Below are 21693 nucleotides of genomic sequence, written 5' to 3'. Positions count from 1 at the left end.
TAGTTCCTATAGATTGTTCATGAATAATAATAATAATAATAATAATAATAATAATAATAATTATTATTATTATTATTATTATTATTATTATTATTATTATAGTCATAATTATATTTATTAGTATGAAGTCTCGGTTCCAAATGAAATACAAAAGAGTTTTGGCTCTTTCTCAATCTCTTACATTGTTCTCTTCCCTATTAATTTTATAATACGTTACTAGAACGGAGCCAACTGAGATCATAGCTTTATTTCTCTTAGTTTCAATAGTGAAATGGGTAAAAAGACAATAGTGAAAATAGAAAAAATGGGTTAAGGCAAAAGATTAGGGACATTAATGAATCGAGCCGAGCTCGCTGAAGAGCCAAAACTTGAGGCTTGGGTTCGGCTCGATTAAAAATCGTTCGGGCTTTTTTTGGTGGGCACGAGCTGAGCCAAACTTTTACTTCACCAAAAAATCTAGACTTAATTCGAGCTTTCGACTTGAGCGTTATCTAACTGCCAATTCACGATTTTTTCTAACGTATGCAACTAAGTAGCTCTCTATGTAGCTACACTACAAACAAGCAGCAGTTGCACGCTGCTTGCAATATAACAAGTAGCTTTTTTTTCTTTTTTTAGAGAAAATTACATAATACTAGGTGTTTAAAAATCACAATTCAAAAACAGGACTAAAGTTTCATTATTCATAAATGAGATATCAATATAATAATTAAAATATTAAATATCTTCACCCAATTATTCCAAATCCTAACCATTTTTTCCTATCTTTTCTCTCTCTACCGTCTTCCCTCTCTCTATATATTCTCTTCCCTCTCTTAATGAGAAAGCACCACCGAAGGTTTTGTCACACATGAATTGTCTATGGCCCCGTCAGAGAGCACCACCGACGAAGACACTCTCAGGCGTGCTCTGCACAGATGATGGGTTGCTTATGAACTGCAACGATGATTGTTCAACGTCGGTGCGCACGACTGTAATGGTGGGTTCGTTCTCCGTTGCCACCAGTTGTAATGAAGAGGAAATCAGATCGTTCGGTTTGTGATGCGATGATCTAAAATTTTTGCCAGTTCAGTGATCTGCTTGCGGTGGTTTGGGGTACGATGTCTACTTGTGGTGCAATGTCTGCTTGCGGTGGTTTGGCGGCGGTGGAGGTGGTTGTTGGTGGTTGGAGAGCTAATGGAGTCGATTGTCGTGGTTTTTGTTGGCAGCTGATTGGATCTGGTGGTGGTAATTGTTGTTGGTGGTGATGTCGTGTGTTGGTATTGGTAGTGTCGATAACGTCGCGGTGGTGGCCTTTCTAAAGTGTCGGTGGTTTTGTATTTGTTTTGTTTTTGTGGTAAGATAGTGCTAGGTGCGATATTTGAAATGACGGGGCTACTGGAGATCTTGGTGGTGGTGGTTTTGGCGGGATGCGACTGGTAGTAGTGGTGAGGTGGTGGTCAGGAGTGTTGGTGATAGTCACAGATAATTTGATTGTTTGTGATCAAGAAATTAGCGTATGTGACCAACCATTCAGTTATATGTGACGAGCTATTTAATGTGATCTAAAAATTTAATAATCTCTAACTAAGTAATTTAGATTTGAAATAATTTGTGCCTTGTTTGATTTGTGACCTCGAAATAAATTGTAATCTATGAAATTTTGGATTTATGACCAATTAATTTGATGATATATGACTAGTAAATAAATTTGTGACTTCTAATTGTGAATCTGTGACCATTAATCGCAGAACCATGACTTTATTATATTTAATTAATATATATTTTCAATTGATTATATGTATACCTAAATTTTGAATTTTTAAACTATGTATCAGATTTGTGAATTGGTGTAAACAATACATCTGAATTATGATTTTCTTCCCATTTTTTTTTTTAAGGCTAGCTCGTCATGGCCGAATATGGCATGTGACATGAGTTGATCTTGCTCTGGCCTTTTTCGAGCTAAGCCACGTGCGGACCTAGTCGACGAGCCAAATTGACATCCTGACTAAAATTGTAGTTCACATTTTAAAGTTTTTATACTTTATTTTACGAGTTAATTTCACAAACAGTCACTAAACTTACCTGAAGAATACCAAACAATCATTGAAGTTTAAAAACCTCCAGAAACGGTCACTGATGTTTTGAGCGTTTTTAGAAATGGTTACTGAAATTTACAAACTTACAGAAACGGTCACACAGATTTTTCATATTTTTGGACGAGTTTTGCGGCAATTTTTCGACAACTTCCGACCACCAAGACCGCCGAATTTGGATACCATTGAAAAGTCTATAATGTTCTTTTCAATTACCACCCAAAATCTTCACATAACTCCGAAGACTTTGGCAGGAATAAATCCACAAAATTAGCTCCCGTACCTCGAGTGTTGCCACAATCTGTTCGACGTACAACAATGTGCCAAACTACTTCAACAAGTCTGCGCGAATTCTAAAAAGCTGCTCAGATTATGAGGAGCTGACTTTGTGGATTTATTTTGGCCGAATCTTTTGCAGTTTTTGGGAAATTTTGGGTGGTAATTGAAGATGATATTATCCAAATCCTACGGTCTTGGTAGTCGGAAGTTGCCGAAAAACTGTCCCAAAACTCGCCTAAAAATTTGAAAAATCTACACAGATTTTCAGATTTCGAGAAACTGATTTTGTGGGTTTATTCTGTTTGAATCTTTTGGTGTTATAGGGAGATTTTAGGTGGTAATCGAAGAGAATATTGTGGCTTTCCAACGGTATCCAAATTCGACGGTCTTGGCAGTTGAAAGTTGTCGAAAAATTGCTGCAAACCTCGTCCAAAAATATGAAAATTTTTAGTGACCGTTTCTGTAAGTTTTAAACTTCGGTGATTGTTTTGTAATTTTAAGGTAAATTCAGTGACCATTTGTGAAATTAACCCTTTATTTTATTTTATTTTTACCTAGCCAAATACACTCGGAGTCTAGACATGACCATTGGAGCAAATTCCCCATGTTTTGAAGTAATAGATATACACCAATTTATGCGTCACAATACCCAAGACAACTTGTGGGTGTGGAGATGACACATAAATGGATTATCCCAACTGTTGTATATCCACTCGTTGCAAGCAATCCAAATCCTCGTAATATATCGTTAACTTCCCAGTCTCGGAATTTTCTGGTCGCCATTTGGGTTACAATCTTCTCCCAAAACTTTTGTTTCGGTATACCCCAATTTCACCATTAATATCAAACGCAAATGCCTGTTTCGGCTGCAGCAGTGGGCTCAGTTTCAGCCTTTCTCTCGCGTTTCTTGAGCAGCGAGAGTGCAGCTGTTGCAAACTCCCAACCATCTTTGAGCCTCTCGCGCAGTTCATCAGGCAGAAGGCAGCCAGCGTTGGGTGCCCCTAAAGTCTCAATCTCCAGTGGCAGCAACACTAAAACTGACGGAGTGGTGGATCAGTCTTCTTTGTCGCCTGATGAAATAAAACAATCTCGGGTGTGTTCCCTTAACTCTTTTGTTGTGCCTTCCCAAGTTTATATAAGAAGAGAGAGAAAGAAATGCTAAGTCGATGAATATATGAAAGAATAATATCCGTTATTCTTGGATTGTTTCACCTTGATTTGAATTTCTTATGATTTAAAACAGGTTAAAATAGAAACAGGAAAAATGTAAAGAAAGAGAATTGATCAGGTGGATTCTAATTATAGTCATAAAAAATGGTGCCTTTAAGCTGAGCCAAACATGCTCCAAGTGGCTCTGCACTGTAATGTGTTATGTATTTCTCTTATAATAACTTCATATCGTGCTTTAAATTGGTGAAAAATTTATTATATTGACCGGAATTGTTCGAGCTTAACATTAGGGGCATGGCGTGGTAATTTGAGATGGAAATTAGACAATTTAATACAAGTTTGAGTGGAAAATTTTCTGGTCCCCCCTTTTACAAGTTGAGAAAACATAGTGTTAAAGTAGTTGAACTGCAGTCTTTGGACGAATAGGATTTTATACCTCGAAGTTGTCAATTAGCTACAGCTACTTGTTAGTAGATTTATGCATTGATCTGAGAGATCAGGGTCTTGAACTTCTTTTGATTTTAGTTGCAGTTAGACTTGCTGTGAATTCCGAGCTAGCAGAACCTCTCAAAAGTGATACTGATTTTGCCAGTCGAGGAATGCATGTGAACGACTTTGTTCTGATCATGTCTTGTTAGGGCTAACAATTGAACTTTTTGCGTGTCCAGCTGAAATAGGCAGCCAAATTTTTTAACTCTTAAGCTTGAATACAATTAGTCCAAAGGACAAAAAGAGTCATTAGCAATTTAGCATAGCAATTTCTGTTTTCTTTTGTTTCTTTGGCCATTTTTGTCTTCAGGGGAAAAGATACAGTAGCCTCAATGAACCATCATATTAATTAAGTGTGTTTAAACAATTGTTGCAATACTGTCTGCAACTTATTGATATAATGATTTTGAAGAGAAACTGTGTAATACTGTCTAAGTTGTTCTTCGAGAATAGATCCACATGATTGGGTTATTTATTTTGATTAACATCAATGCTTTGTAAAGGCTTCTTACATAATACTATTTTACTCAAAGAAGTAGAGGTCTGCTGACTGGAAAGCTGCAACGGCTTATAATGAGAAAGGACTCATCTATGATGGCAGGATTGAAGGTTTTAATGGTGGTGGTTTGCTAATCAGATTTCACTCTCTCCTTGGTTTTCTTCCTTTCCCACAGTTGAGCCCTTCTCACTATTGTAAAGGTATTAAATCTCTTTTCAATTTAGCTCTACACACAACCAATTCTGTTTCCTAGTTGTGTATTCGTATTTATCTCTTTTTATATTTATGTGAATAGTTAAATACAGTGCAGACTGTTTACATTATTTAAGGTACGATGAAGACTATTGATTATCTATTATACCCTAGTGGCCTAGTATATTCCTTGAATAATGGTGTGAAGCTTTGACACGAATTCACCAAGTGATTGTAAGTATGTAAAAATGCAATTAACCCTTAATATTAAAAGAAGAGTTATCTTGTCTTTGGTTAGTTGTGGTTTGCAGGCTATATGTGTAGTCACGAGACTACGTTTAACATCTTTCTGAAGTAACGTTGTTTTAGAAACACATAGCCTTTTTCTCTTTCTTGAAACCATTTAATATGAAACGCTAAAAATAAGTAAACTTCTTTTAAGTAAACTGTTGGATGTGCATGGTAGGGGTCACATTCTATAGTTTAGTGAATCAAATGTCCAACATGAATACATGGAACCTTAAAGTGCCAACTCTAGTTTTGGCGAATGAGACGAGAATTGTAATTTCACTGGCTGAAAATCTGGTGACGACGGGCATTTTTATAGTAAGTTTTCTTTGCATATACTTTTCCATTTCTTGTAATCATGAGACATTTTTAGCATGTCATGTTTGAACTTGGTGGTGCAATGTAATTGGAAACTGTGATTAGAACAATGAATATTTTAATAATATTTTCCCTGCTTTCATCATTGCGTTGTCCTTATCATTATGTTCTGTACTTAATTGTTCAATAGAATATGACTATGTTTAGCCTCCCACCTGCTTAACTTTGCTCTTCATCATCACTACTTGCTTATGTTATTTGACATTCAGTCAAATTTGGTAGTTCATAAAGTAAGGATGTACTTCTAAACGCCTAATGTTGTAAATTTTTGTGTCACCTTGTCCTTCAGCACCCCACAAGACAGTTCAAGAGATTGCAAGAGATTTGACGGGTTCTATTGTATCTGTGAAGGTATGGAGTTTCATTATTGCAACATTTGTTCTTTTCTATGCCAAAATCAGTATATCAATTGAACTTATTGATATTTAGTTAGGTTTAGAAACTTAATCATTTTTAAACTACCAGATAATCTCAAATGAGTCTTGAGTAAATTTTGTTTAGTTCTATGATATACCTTATAACTTTGTTGTAAGGTTCTCTGCTGAATACACAAAGTTATTCCTTGTTCAAGTTGGAGTGATGGGACTTATATTCATTTGATGATCAAATTACATCCATGAGAAGGGTCTGAAAAGGCATGTGTTGACAATAAAATAATACTTAACAAAAACAAGATGCAAACCCAAGAAATGTGTCCACATTTTAAGTAACAATATTGCTGCATAGCTGTTTTCTTAGATGATCAATTTCAATTGAGGAGACATTCTAAGTTCTAATCCAATTCACTCAAAATGTCCTTTTTTTATGTGCAATTTGAACATTGGTAATAGAATATCTTGTTAGGAAGGTGTGTTCTCATTAACTTTTGAAAGCTCGGCCTGGGATCTAATTTTAGTACTCATGGAGTAATCTTGAAGAAGATTTCTGGACAACATTTGATTATCAGCGTAATCTAAAAGCATGCTGATGTAGACTTTGTGTTTCTGTTGCTTCGTCTGTTTTATCAATTAGTTTCTTGATGATCTTTTGCTAGTCATAAATGAAAATCTTAGGTCTTTCTTTTTTAATATCGACTAACCACATAGCCACGGAGGAGTGAAATGATAATTAATGAGGCATTCAATTGATTTTTACATACGTTGATTATAGCAACACATGGGTCAGATCTGGTAAATGTTTACTTGTTAACAGATGGGACACACTACCAAGTGGCAAAGGAATAAATTGTTAATCATAGCTCCCTTTTGTTCATATCAACCACACGTTTTATGCAACGTGATTTATACCGCAAGTGTACGGTGTCAAGTTTTGTAATATAGTTTTGAAGTAAGAGTGTCGAACCCACATGGATTGTAATTTAATTTCTACGAAGTACTATAATTGGGTAGCTTCTATTTTATCTAGGCAAATGGAATTTGGAATCAATATTGTTAAATAATCTAACGATGATTTTGGTGACGAATTCAAGTGATGCAAGTTATACGAATAAATCAAGATGCAAAAGCCTAGGGAATGATTTCACTGTATTCTCGACGATATTTTTCAACCTCTATAGCTATTTCCATCAAGTCTTTTCAAGATTTATAGGCAAAAACCCTAAATTAATTCTACCCCCTCTCTCGAGCGCCGAATAGAACTTATTTTTATATTTTAATCCCAATAACTCTATTTCAAATTAAACATATAGAAATTATCAAAGTATCTTGTTCTTAAGTGGAATTAGCCTCAAAGATTCGTACTTTTTCTCGAAACCTACGAAATCTGGATTATATTATTCTTAGGTCTCGCCTAAATTTCCCTTTCTCGAGTGCCAAATTTAAAGCATCCAATCATTCAATTGTTGATCAGGTAATTGAAAGCATTAAGCAATAACAACATAAATAAATTTCAGAAAAAATCAAAGGAAATAACTGCATTAGAATCAAAACATGTCTCAAATAGGTTACGTCAAGCCCTAGATCTCAAAGTTTAGTTCATAATTGAATTGATTGGCACGATAAAATACACAATAAAGAACATGGAAAAGAAGTAGGGAATAAGAAAAACTAGTTTTGTTGCGTAAGTTCTTCCCCCAATCCTTGTCAATCTTCTTGCAATTGCTTTTGTTGATCTTTGCCTCTTGAGATTTCTTCTCCTTGCAATTGCCTTTGAGCCATCCAGAAGAAAAAAGAACTCTCCTCGTTCTGTTTGTCCCCTTTTAGATTAAGTAGTATGATAGATTTGATTTTCATAAGAGTTTGTGTCAAAAAAGGAATCTGCTCGATTTTTTCCGAAATATGCCAGTGCGCGCGCGTGGTATACTTCATTGCGCACGCGTCACATACCGCTTCTACTCTCTGCATATGAAAATCAAGCCCATGTGCGCGAGAGTATTGCCTGCGCGCGCCACTATGAAATTTTTCCATGCATTGCACTTTGGTCCTTAGAGTTCATTCTTCGTTCCTTTTGGTTCATATTTGATATCTTCTTGATCTTTTATCCTCCAATACCATTTAATTGCTTCTAGCTCTTCTTCAATCATCAACATCAGGTCCGAATCAACTTTTGGTACTTTGCGATTTAGTCCCCATACTTTTGATTAAGCCCAAGTTAAACAAATTTCTCGCTTTTCTGTCCAATTTCATTGTTTTGCTTCGAGTTGCACCTAACAAACGAAATGTGTATAAAGTTAAGCATCAATTCATCCTAAAAACAATAATTGCTCTAGTTTAATGACTGAAATAAGTATATAAAATACACTTATCAATATCACAGTTTTTTTTTTATTTTTTTTTTATTTTTTTATTTTTTTTTATTAATGCAAAAGGAAGATATGTCCAATTGAAGAAGTAACTCCAACTTCAACTTTGCATGGAAGCAAATACAAAGCAGGCTTTTATGATGCACACCCACTCCTATTAGGATGGTATGTCTGTGTCCGATTCATGTGATGTTCATGTCGAACTCCAACATTCAAGGACACTCAAGGACATGTATCCAACAAGCCACATTTCCTTGTCTAATTTGTTTTTTAATTTTTTTTTTTAATTTATCGACATTCAAGGGTTGCTTTAGAGACGTCCCTCGGGCAACTGTCCAACATGGCATCTGCTGTGTCCTATAAAAAATTATAGAAGTAAATATATAATAAATACACTTAAAATTTCAAAAGAATTAAAATCAACGTGTATTGACGAGTCCATGTCATACTTTTTCGAAAATCTCATGTCAGCGTGGCCGTATCGTGTCTATGCAACTTAGGCAAGCTTAAATTTCTATAATTACCTGGTAGTCAAGGAGAACTAACATTGATATGTTGATCCAGAATTATCTGAAAACTAGGATATGAATCAAAAAATATAAATTCTCTCATTGATGCTTGGCCTTAGAAGTGTGCTGGTCCTTCATAGCTGGTAGAAATAAGAGCAATATAGGATGAATTCCGGTAGCTGAACACTGAATGGTGTTACCAGCCCTTACTACTGATTAACAGTGAATAACTAATCCATCTCACTTCCTGCTTAATGGAAAATATGCGATGGAATGGCTAATGCAATCTGTTTGAATCAATTCTAGTCTCCTCATGTACTTTCCAATTATCACTGGTCATATCCTTTTATTACCCGAAATATGTTTGATATTCAAATACTGACTGACATTGAATCTGGACTCTTGAACATAAATGATATATGTAAATCTGGATCAGATAAATGAAGAGGGTGTTTGACACCCATTTTTATGGAGAAATGAATTTTAGAATAGTAGATTGATGGAGAATGTGTGGATGAAAAATAAGGAAAAGTTTTTGATTTATGTGTAATATTATTTTAATAAAGAATGTGTGGTTAAAAAAAAAAAAAAGAGAGAGAGAAAAATATATTTTGATAAAAATGAGAATCAAACGGGGTATAAGTAATTTGTTGGTCATCCAGCAGCAAACAGTATTTCAAGAATCATCAAGGATTGGTGTTTTTCATTCGTTGTTGTTGTTAAGTTGCTGATTTGGGTTGGGGGTGGTATGGATGTGGGAATTGTTTTTCTAAAAAAAAAAATGAAAATGAGTCTCATAATTTATCCTCTATATAGATGATAAAGTTCCTTGTTCAGTGTCCTAGTCCTAGTCCTGCCGAAGTTCGGCGATTCTGAGTAGAAGAGAATCAATGTTGCTCATCTTGCTTTCATTTATTTTTTAATCAGAAACCAGCTCACTTTGTTCATATTATTATAATAATAATTTCATTTTTTACTATCAACATCATCTGTTACATTTCTGAGAACCTTACATAAAAAATTTCCTTCACTAGTTCTGTGACTGGGCACCCGATCTTGATGAGAACATAATGCTTATTTTGCTTTACTTTCCCAATACAATTTTTTTTTTCCATTGGCCACATCAACTTAAGTTCTTACCTCTAAAAATAGTACAAATTTTCTACTAGAATCTTCAAATATACCCAGACTTGAAAGTCTTAAAGGACAACATTTCCATACCAGGTAATGATATTATTCTATGAAATGAAAATATATACTAGAACATTTAGTTAAATTAAAATGACCTGTAATTGAACTCATTGAGCAAGGCTATAGTCTGGAACAAGGTAAATATTTTTTGATCATTTGACTCTGTCCAATCTTTAGTGAGTGTGCAATTCTCTAATTCACCCACTCGTGAATTAATTTTCAAGTCTACAGTACTCTCAAAGATTGCTTTTATTACTGGACCTTCTTTACTTTCATCGTGGAATGTGACTGAACGTTACTAGTCTTCAGGTAATCCAAGCAGATGAAGAGAACAGAAAATTGATATTTTCTGAGAAGGAAGCTGTATGGTCAAACTTTTCTGATCAATTAAATGTGGGGGATATTTTTGAAGCTAAAGTCGGTTCTGTCGAGGATTATGGTGCTTTTGTTCATCTGCTCTTCCCTGATGGTATTAATTCCTGAAAAACTTTTTACTTCAAATTTGTAATTTTGATTAGCCAATATTTTTCATTATTGTGTCCAAACTCTTCTGCAGGAAATTTTCACCTTACAGGACTTGTGCATGTCTCAGAAGTGTCATGGGATTTAGTTCACGATGTAAGAGATATCCTTACTGAGGGTGATGAAGTGAGAGTCAAAATTATTAATATAGATAGGTGATTCTCCTTTATATGCCTTGTGCAGTTTCTCTCTCCTTTCATATGATAAAATTACTAAATAAAATATTCCCAAGGCTTTGCCGATAAATCAAGGATGACCTTCTGCAACATCAGTGTTTCAATTTCATTGCCTTGAGCCTGAGGTTCCTTCATAATTTATATTGTTTATATTACATTTACTGTGAAAAATGAGTCGCAATCATAAGTTGGAGGGTACTTGATATACTGTTGTGTTAAGAGTACGAATTTCGTGACTTGCTGGTGTAATCTCTCTTGTAATTTGTCTTCAACTTATTATATATTTATATTTAGTTGAATAGATTTGATCGACAGCCTATTCCCTTAGATTTATGTATGTAATACGTAATGTTGAGATCCACGTAAGATTAGTGGAATAAACTGTTATAGAATAATTTCTATATCATTTCTTTAAGTGAGTTTTTCTCGATCTAAATCATTTTCTTTGACATTCGGAACATGATGTAGGGAGAAATCAAGGATCACATTGTCAATAAAACAACTGGAAGAAGATCCACTTTTAGAAACACTGGACAAAGTTATTCCTCAGGTCTCGAGTGACTTATATATTTTTTTATTATTTTTGATTCTCAGTTCTTTGTTTAGTATTTAATTATTATGCTTCTCAGGATTCATCCCTCGATTCAGATACCTTGAAAGCAAGCAGTCATTTTACCCTTGAACCTCTTCCTGGGCTTGGCACGATAATTGAAGAGCTATTGCAGGAAGATGGGTATGGTTTGGTTTTGTTCTTGAAAACAATTACATTATACTTTTTTCTGCTCATCTGTGTTTGTGTTTAGAAAGTTCACTTATATTCATCTTCATCTCTGCTAAACTTTGGTCTCTTTTTCTTTTTACTATTCCTCTTATTTCCCTTCTTCCATAATTTTGTTGTCTTGTAATTTTGTCAATACCGAGGCTTTCTTCTAATCATGGTACTAATTACTTTGAAGTCGATTCATTTCCATTAACATAATCTTGAGGAAATAAGTCTTAATTCGTCATCCTCTTGTTCAGGCACCAGAATTTTCTTTCTTAATTTATCAAGCTTTAATTTTGCCCATCCTGACCCCACAAAACCATCTGGTTTCAACTTTTCAGCCACTGGAATTCTGGAAATCCACCGTTGTGCTGCCTATATTTGAAGAGCATTTACATACATTTCTGATTCTGTAATTCTTCTTCTTTATTATCAGTAGTGGAGATTCAGTGGTTATCTGGCATAAGATCTGAACTATTTATAACATTACTATCTTGTGCCTCCAAAAAGATCTTGACCCTATATTTGGTAAGAGCAAGATTATCGTTTGACTATTTGGGAAATATCACTTATTTATAAAGTAACAATTAGAAGGTTGAATAATTTCTGTGGTGATCTTTACAATACATACTACTGCACTGTGGTTACAAAAATGTAAATACATATAGTTAACCGACAACTGTAGATCTCTACTCCATGTGTACAAATATATAAATGATAATTAAAGACATCTGTGGACTGAGGCATAATTGTAGTTATCACTGACTGTTGATTGAGGTATGATTATAAGTATGTCCTTGTATCTCCCATGAAGGTGGTGTTCCAGTGGTTAAAACCAATCTTGCTTCAAAGACCTTTAATGTCATTGACGAGGCAGCAACTTGTTCAATGCATTGGGAGCTGATGTTTTAGAAAAGCTGTGATTGACTTGAATATTACCATTTTGAATTCTGTCACCGACAAAATGTGGTTGATGGCTATTTGCTTCATGTGAGATTAAAACGCTTGTTATAAACATATATAAGTAGATCCAAAATTGTCGCAATACATATCAGGTGTAGCTAGGAAAATTCCAAGTTCACGTAGTAGAGAATAGAACCACGTCAAATCGGCAACTATTGAAGCAACAGCTAAATTGATGGACGAATGAGTAACCAATTTTTGTTTATTGAAACTCCAAGATACGGGATAATCTCAAAGAAATATGAATAGGAACTAATGGATGTGTGATCTTCTTTGTTTCCTACTCGATCAGCATTGGAGTAGGTGTTGAGTCTGTGGGTCAAGTTCTTTCAAAGAAAGAGACCATGGTGAAGCGTTTCTTAGAGATATCAAAAGAGCCACTTCATGCTGACCAATACGAGGTGGTAGGCTTTTACATGATGAGAGAGACAGTATACAAAAGAGCAATCTCTGGTGTTGGGAGTCTGACAAGTACTTTGGGGTATCTTGGACAGTGGTGTGAAAGATGTTGGTATCATGCATCTTAATGTGAACAAGAATGTTTAGCATAATTCTGTTGAACAAGAACAGACAAGGAGGTGTGTGAGTGAGTACACCCCGAAGACGGAGAAGGCCAAGATCCTTAATAAAGATTTTGTCTGCAAGCTGAAACACAAGCTTGTTTAACATGGACTACGAGGGGGAATGAGTGAAAGAATTCATGACTGAGATAGGAGAGTTGATAGCATATTCGGTTGACTGGAAATTTGAATTTGATCTACCATTGAACAGGTTTATGCCCAGAAGTTTATGTTTTTGTTAATCTTTACAGTATAATACTTGTGGTCATGAAAATATAAATATGTAGTGGCCTATAGGGGTTGAGGCATGAATATCAGTTATCATTTGAATGTTGGATGAGACGTAATTGCGGGTAATGCGTAGATGAGGGAGAATGAGTGAAAGAATTATAACATATTCGATTGACTGGAAATTTGAATTTGATCTACCATTGAAAGGCTTAAGGCCAGAAGTTTTTATATTTTCGTTAGTCTCTACAATATAATACTCAGTTGTGGTTATGAAATCCTAACTATATAGTTAGCCTATAACTGTGGGTTGAGGCATGAATATAAGTTATCGTTGAGTGTTGGATGAGACATAATTGTGGGTAATACTTAATATTATTCTCATGCCTTGTAAAATGTTAGTTCTGCTAAAACAAGAGCGACCAGATCATCTTTTAGAGCCCAATCAAGTTCTTTAATCTATCGAAGTCTTCGAGTCTGATATTTTGTGTAATATTCTATCCTGACACGATACGGCTAACTAATTCTCGTGCCTTTTGTTGGTATTGTTGTCCAGCATAAACAATGTGAAAATTACTCGGCAAGGATTTGAGAAACGGGTGGTTTCACAAGATTTGCAACTTTGGCTATCAAATGTAAGTTGTGACATGCCATTTCATTTTGTCCAAGAAGTGTTTGTTAATCGTTTCCTCCTTTTGTGCGAAGAAAACTATCACACGGATTTCTCATATTTACTCTTGCAATCTCGCAGGCCCCACCTACTGGAAATATGTACACTCTACTTGCTCGAGCTGGAAGACAGGCATGAACCTTGAAAATTTTACTCTCGCAGTATCTGTATCTCTTTGTTTCTCTGAAGGTAAAGTAACAATGTGATTCATCTTCAGGTGCAAGAAATACAACTGACAACATCGCTTGATCAAGATGGAATTAAAAAGGCATTGCAGCGCGTATTAGAACGTGTGCCTTGATTCTGTTGCTAAACTTTGAAGTATACGAAAGTACGGGTCCAACTTCAAATTGGAAGAAGAAAGAAGATAGTGTTTTCCTGATTTGTGATTGCTTAATGTTACCAATTTGTTCAGCTATTGTACAGAAACATATCCGAGGACAGTCAACCTCGTTAGTTAACTCCTGTACATAGTTCAAACTTATCGAGTTTTATTACTGGCATTTTGGAAAAAATGTGTTTCTTTTTATCAACCCTTGATGCTTCCATCCCATATGTTAATTGTGAACAAATGTTGAATCTGTATGCCAATCTTGCTTTCGCGACGAACAAAACCACCTTCCTCTAATGTCATTCCCGATACCATGAATAGTCATGAAGTATGAAGAACCTCATTGAAATGAGACCAAAGGGTTGCGTGAATTTTGGGAGTCACGAGGGGGTCTGGGCTTCAGGATTTTAGTGGAAAAGGGTTGTTGATTTGTACTGTGAGTAGAGATTGAGTGGTTTGTGGCGGTCGGATTTTTGGGGCTGGATATAGTGGCGGCACGGTCATAAGGGTTATGGTGATGTGGAGAGATGGTGGCAAGATGGTTTCGATGGTGGCGGGTTCAATTATAGATTTGTAATTTTCGTTTACAGGTCTATAATATTCAATTACAATTTTATAGTTTTCGAAATGGTGATTTTTGATGATTTTAGTTTCGCTTGCCTGTTTTTGGTGAATTTTCTAGAAGGTGGTAGTGGCGGGGGTGTGGGTACGATGTTTTGGTAAAGCGGTAATGAAAGTTACGATGGTGGTTCGTGAAGGTGCGTGCCGTAATAAGTTACAAATATTAAAAAATTATATACACTACATCAACAATAACACATAATATTGTTGTAACTTGTAAGACCCGTTTGAGTCACAATGTAAAAATGAGAATGAAAAATATAGTTTTTATGGGTCCAATACAAGAGATAAAAAATCAAATATAGTGATTTGATGTGATGTATAACAGTCATATTTTTCATTTTAATGAGAAAATAATGGAGTTCAAATAGGGCCTAAGTTTATTAGTGAATGGCAATTATATCCTGCACCTTAAGAAATTATTACCGTTGTATTCTAATTATTTTTTATAAATATAGGGTATTGGTTATTAATAAAATACACAAGTCTATGGACTTTTATTTTCTCTTTTCTCTTTTTATAACACGTTATCAGCACGAAAATTTAATTTTTCAAAGTCCAATCTTTTCTTCAAAAAAAAAAAAGAAAAGAAAAGGGGGGAAATTACTTCAATAGTATTCCAAAAGAAATTCCAATTTCAATTCATCTTCGTATTATATATATATAAGGTTTCACCACGCATCCGGCATCCGCAGTGGCCCAGGCTCTATTCCTGAACTCAATTTTGAAAAACGTACAAGTTTGTGTATTAGGTCCATAATAGTGTAATAATTTTTGTAGTGGTTTGTCTCTTTACACACACAAGACGATGTGAGATTTCGGCTCATTTTGATTTTTTATTAATGAATATGTGTTGCCATGTGATAGTAATTTAAGGAGTAATTAATTGTTTGAATGGAGTAAAAGTTTAGGGCCACAATAATATGAATTATCACTATAGTTTTGAATATAATATTTTTATTTTACTTACCAATTTTAGTTCCAAATTTGGAATTTTTTTTATGTTATGGGTATCAAATTGATCGCTTGACTGTAATTTGCCGGCTTCCATGGATGGTTATAGTCATTTTCGTTGAGTTACTTTTATTTGTCATCGTTCTGATTTTTTTGTCACTTTGAAACTGGTCTCAATTTTTGATTGGGAATTTTCTTAATGTTAGCGGCCGTGCTCATTTTTAATACATTTTATGAACTCTTTGCAAGTTCCAAAATAATTGCTTAAGCATGTATTCTTTGTTTGTAAAATATATATGTCTATGATGATTATTAAATATTTTGTGTTTTTAATTTGATTAATTTTTTAATGTTCTTTGAATTAATAATTTATTTTGTTGTTGCTCTTGATGTAACACAATATTATAATTAGTAATTCGAAAGAATATTAATTGTAGATCTATCTATTATAAATAATTTGTTGTTACTCTTGAAATAGCATAATATTATAATTAATATTTTTGAAAAATATTACTTGTTTTCGAAGAGCATGAACTATATTTTTGTAATATTTTAGAAAAATATTATTTGCTCCTAGAAAGTATAAATTATATTTTTAAATATTCTAGAATAATATTTACTTATTGCTCTTGAAGAAGCAATAGTAAAATACAATATGCTCTTGAGTAGAACATTTTTTGAAAAATATATTATTTTAAATTAGTTTTTATTTCTAAAAGAAAACAATAACTTATGTCATGTTGACATTGACTATCTGATTAACTATTATATTTTTCAAAACTAATTGTATTTTATTTATTGTGTAGTTAATCAAATGATAAACATCATAAAACTTAAGATTGTTGCACTTGATATATCTGGCAAAAACTATTTGTCATGAGTACTCGATGCTGATATCCATTTTGTTTTAAAAGATTTGTAAAAAAAACAATAAAAGAATGAAACAAATAATTTTCGGGGGATTGTGCAAAAGAATTTATCTTCCTTCGTTATCATCTTCACGATGGATTAAAAATTGAATATCTCATTGAAAAAGATCCACATGTTCTTTGAAAAAAAATTAGCTAAAAGATTTAATCATTAGAGGACTATAATCCTTCCCAAAACCCGCTATGAGTGGATGTATATTCGTTTACAAGAATTCAACATTATTATTGAGGTCATTCTGAATTATGTAGAATATGTTCAAAATTGACATTGTGTGGAAAAAAAATCATTGTTGAAAATATGTTGGAGAAAACGTTTTTTCGCCTTTTCACCTTCTGATGTGCTCCTGCAGTAACAATATCGTGAATGTGGTATCAAAAGGTACTCAAAACTTATATCTTGTTTGTTTGTGATTGAACTAACTAATGAATTGCTGATGAAAAATCATGAATTATGCCCAACTGGTTCTATTTCATTGCCTGAGGAACATGGTACTGTATTGCCTGAAGTAAAAGCAATATTAAAACAAGGACAGGGACGTGGATGTGAATTTGGACGTGTACGTGTACGTGGAATAAATCATTGATTAAATAATCAACAAAACTATCAGCAGCAAAGTAACAATTTCAAAAGGCACAAGGTAAATGGAAGTAGTACATCCAAAAAAGAGCATCAAGAAAGTTGCTATAGATGTAAAATGAAAGGATATTAGGCACGTACTCGTCGCACGGCAAAATATCTTGTGGATTTTTATGAAAAATCAATCAAGGGAAAAGAAAAAATAGAGACAAATTTTGTTGATTATGATGGTCCAATTGACATAACTCATTTGGATGCTTCAATTTCTTTGTTGATCCAAATGATAATATTGATCGTTTGATTGAGTGTAGTATGATGAAAGCTATAGATTAGCTTATTTTTTATGTTTTAAGTATTTTCCTTTATTTTAGAAATTTATTTTGAAATATATTTTTACTTTTCGTAATTTTTTTTAAAACTTTATTATGAATCGTTAATTTCACAATATTGAATTATATTTACTCTTTTAAATTTAAATTCAAGATTCTTTTTTTTACATATATTTATTTTATTATATTATATATTCATGATGAATTGTCAAGACACCTGTTTGATTGATAGTGCAATTACGAGGCATTTTCAAGAATGTCCAATTATAAGGGTTGGATTTGAAAAGTGTACTTTTTTGATAATCCTTGCAAAAATGTCCAATTTTTAGATCAAAATGTCTACTTTACCCTCATGAAAAGATTAATCAATTTTATATCACTTTAGCACAATTTTTAAGAAGAGCAAATAACTTCCATGAGAAGCCACAAAAATGTTGCTATTACCTAGGTGAGTCCACTTGCTTACATTTTTAATTATATTTTAATCAATTATTCTAGAACAAATGAAGAAGAAGCAAAAATTCCATTAACATATACGAAAAAGTATATGATTCCAATTTCAAAGAAATCATTTTAAGAAATTTACTATGGTAGAAATTTGAGCTGATTAGGCTTTCATCATTTGTCGGTAGAAGGTATATTTCTTTAAACTCTATTTCTTCGAACTCTCATTTTTTTGATAAGTTTTATTTAGTAATTGTTGTTATATATGTTCAAATTTCAATTTTTTGATAAGGTATTTTTTCCCTTCAATGGACGAAATTATCCTGAGTATATATTTTTTGTATCATTCATCTTAAATAACTTAGTTAGATAATATACTTCTGTATTTAGAATATCATTTATGGTGGAATAAATTCTTGCAAAAATGGTGGTTGAAGTTGAAGAAGATGATAAATGCATGAAATCTCGTCATTTCATTCTCGACATTTTATAAATGTCGATAATGATAGTATAAATATCGTTCACGACATTTATAAATGTCGAGAATGATATTTATACTATCATTCTAGACACTGTCAAATGTTGACAATAACATTAAAAATTTGAGTAAGTTGGGAAAATTTCGTGTATAGCGATTCACATATTGCATGTAGGTAGCATTTTCGTTTTCGATTTTCGTTAGTGGTTGACAATATTGTTGTTATGACATGCAGATATGGGAGATGTTAAGAGATTTGTTGTCTCATATGGTGGTAGATTCGTCAACATAGACGACGGGTGGAAGTGGTTAGGGAACCGAACAATATCAATTGTTGTTCGACATGATATTACATATGAAAAGCTTGTACATAAATTATTCGAGAAGCTGAATGTTGATAGAATGAAGTTCCGAATTCAATTAAAATTTACAGTTCCGAACACGAATATACCCCCTTGCTGATGTAGCCGACGATGAGGATTTGCAATGGTTTATGTCTATTCACACAGAAGCGGCGTTGTGTGTAATTGCAGATGAATATAATGTTGGAGAGCACGAATTGCATGTCGGAGTTGAGCCTTTGTCACCAATAGGAGATGCATTGTGTGGACGCGATGAAGTCGGTATGTGCGAACTACAAGAGCCACAAAGGATTGATAATATGGATGAAAGTTTAGGTGAAGGCAATTTGTTTATTCGAAATGCAATTGAGTCGATTGATGAAGAGGACATTGTGAAGAATCAGATATTCTTTAGCAAACAACAGTTACATACAAGGCTTCAACTTAAGGCTTTGAAAGAGAAGTTTCATTTCAAGGTTAAAAAGTCGAATCCTAGATCTCTTACTGTGTGTTGTGTCGATACTACATGCCATTGGCTAGTATGAGCTTCTAAGATGAAAATTTTAGAAATATTTACGATCCGAGAGTACACACCTGAGCACACATGTTCTTTAGACGTTCGACGAAATGCACAAATTCATGCAATGAGTGCAGTAATGGGGCATCACATAATGCGAAGGTTGGACGATGCAAACCAATCATACGTTCCTGAGGGTATTATTGGGGATATGGAACGTGAGTTTGGTGTACGGATTACCTACAACAAAGCGTGGAGGGCTAAAGAGAAGAGACTTCGATTTCTTCGTGGTACACTCGGAGAAAGTTTCCAGAAATTGCCATCATATTATCACATGTTAACCGATAAAAATCCAAGAACTATTGCACACATTGAACTCGACTTGAATAATAGGTTCTTGTACTTCTTCTTAGCGTTCAGGCCTAGTGTACGTGGTTTTCGAGAATACATGAGGCCAGTAATTTGTGTTGATGGAAGTCATTTGAAGGGCCAATATAAGGGAACACTACTAGTGGCTGCAGCACAAGATGCTAACCTACAAATATATCCTCTTGCGTGGAGTGTTGTCGATGGGGAAACAAATGTATCGTGGTATTGGTTCTTTGCAAAGTTGAAAGATGTCGTTGATGATTCAAACCAGCTAGTGTTTGTGTCGGACAGGAAGAAGAGTATTAAGCGGGCAATTATGAGGTTGTTCCCACTTTCTCACCACGGTGCCTGCATCTGGCATATCGAGAAAAATCTTATTGCTAGGTATAGCAGTAGCAATGTCATCTTCTTATTCAAGCGGGCAGTTCTAGCATACCGTGTATCGAAATTTGATCAGTTCATGACACAGAGAAGAACCATTCGACCCTCAATGGCATCTTACTTGGAACGTGCCAGTATATCCACCTGGTCACGGGCACATTTTGTTGGTAATCGGTACAACGTTATGACGAATAACATTGCGGAGTCACTGAATTCAGTCCTAAGGCGATAAAGAAGTTTCCCTATAACCTCGTTGATCGAAAATATTACGTTATTGATGCAACGATGGTTCTACGAGAGAAAAAGTGCATCCACGAAATGTAGTACGACTGTGACACCAAAAATTGATGATGAATTGAGAAAATCATTCGACGCCGATGCAACTTTACCAGTACGAAATTTGGACGAACTTGTTTTCGAGGTAGGTATAGCTACCGAACTTTGTACTGTCGACCTTATAGGTAACACATGTTCATATCGAGAGTTTCAGATGCGACAAATCCCATGTTCACATGCATCCCGAGCTGCTTGTGGAAAAGAAAAATCATTGTATGATTTGTGCTCCCCTTACTACACCACAGAATATTGGCGAGCTGCATACAACGAAGTTCTTCACCCCGTTGGCCGAGAGTCAGATTGGGTTGTTCCTCAGTCTATTCATTCCGACGAAGATTTGCCCCCGAATATACGTAGAGCACCAGGTCGACCTCCTGCCCAACGTCAACGGTCAAGAACTGAAAGGTCGACATTGAGACGAAAATGCGGCCGATGTGGGGGTTCTGGACATAACAGGCAAACATGTCAGAATTCGACATCTTTAAGTGACACGTATACTTGAATGACATTGTGTATTCCGATCGTCAAATGCCCTGATAACATGAATTATCAATGTTTTGAATTTTTTTTCTTTTGTATTACTTGCTTTCCACCTCTTGTTTTAAATGTTGTTGAATATATTTTTGACTTCTACTTCTTTCTGTTTCTTTCTTCGTTCTCTCTTGATATCACTTATTTGCAATTGCTTATTGTAAAATTAAATTTGTAATACATTTTGAATCATTTATACGGATTCATCCCATTTTTGTGATTTTTCTCTTATATTATTCTAGTCGTTCAAAATTTTATAGCGCACAAACAGGAAAATTCGTATGGGCATTCACTAAATACAAACAACACTTCATTTTAGAATGTCATAATGGATACAAACAAGAGAGGCCAGGTTTGGGGTATAACTACCAACAAGGGAAATGGTGCTTACATATATTTTTATGAGCATTTCACTACGATATCATTTTATTCATCATATAAGTGAACAAGCACATATCTATTTCATCACTGGGATTTTCTTAATCATTGTAGACACAATGTGGTAATGGATACAAAAGCAACCCATGAATGACTCGCTCTCCTAAGTCATTGGAGCAGACACAATGGTAATCACAACAAAAGGAAGCCATAACTCCAATACATATCGTAGGCAATTATTATACAAAATGGTGATCACCCCAAAAAATATCCATCACCTATATGGATTTTATAGCACTACTATATGTACGTAAGCATTTTCACTTACGATGACTGCATCTTCTACATATCCTTCACGGCGGACAAAGAGGACATATCACTGTCATACTCCTCGTCGGAGCTTATGATGATCACATCTTCATTTTCGATGGGAACTGCTCCAAAATTTTCATCCAACAACACATGATGTGCTTCCGGTTGGA

At 34.4% G+C, this 21693-nt stretch overlaps 3 protein-coding genes across 3 annotated transcripts; all 3 read left to right on the top strand.

The window, feature by feature from the left end:
* Window positions 1-3034: 3034 nt before the first annotated feature.
* On the top strand, window positions 3035-14228 carry LOC111371539 (30S ribosomal protein S1). The gene is made up of 10 exons (XM_022993582.1): window positions 3035-3450; window positions 4556-4715; window positions 5663-5724; window positions 10123-10282; window positions 10370-10490; window positions 10980-11061; window positions 11141-11244; window positions 13582-13660; window positions 13777-13827; window positions 13913-14228. The coding sequence occupies exons 1-10, from the start codon at window positions 3211-3213 to the stop codon at window positions 13994-13996; spliced, it is 1143 nt and encodes a 380-aa protein (XP_022849350.1). The 5' UTR covers window positions 3035-3210; the 3' UTR covers window positions 13997-14228.
* Window positions 14229-19355: 5127 nt separating this feature from the next.
* LOC111371091 lies at window positions 19356-20198 on the top strand. The gene has a single exon (XM_022993003.1). It carries the CDS (start codon window positions 19356-19358, stop codon window positions 20196-20198), a length of 843 nt encoding a protein of 280 aa, XP_022848771.1.
* A 45-nt stretch (window positions 20199-20243) lies between these two features.
* On the top strand, window positions 20244-20804 carry LOC111371090. The gene has a single exon (XM_022993002.1). It carries the CDS (start codon window positions 20244-20246, stop codon window positions 20802-20804), a length of 561 nt encoding a protein of 186 aa, XP_022848770.1.
* Window positions 20805-21693: the final 889 nt, after the last annotated feature.

This window comes from Olea europaea, chromosome 22 (assembly GCF_002742605.1).
Source record: "Olea europaea var. sylvestris chromosome 22, O_europaea_v1, whole genome shotgun sequence".
NCBI lineage: Eukaryota > Viridiplantae > Streptophyta > Magnoliopsida > Lamiales > Oleaceae > Olea > Olea europaea.
The sequence above is the reverse complement of the archived record's forward strand: the minus strand, read 5'-3'. Positions and strand labels throughout refer to the sequence as shown.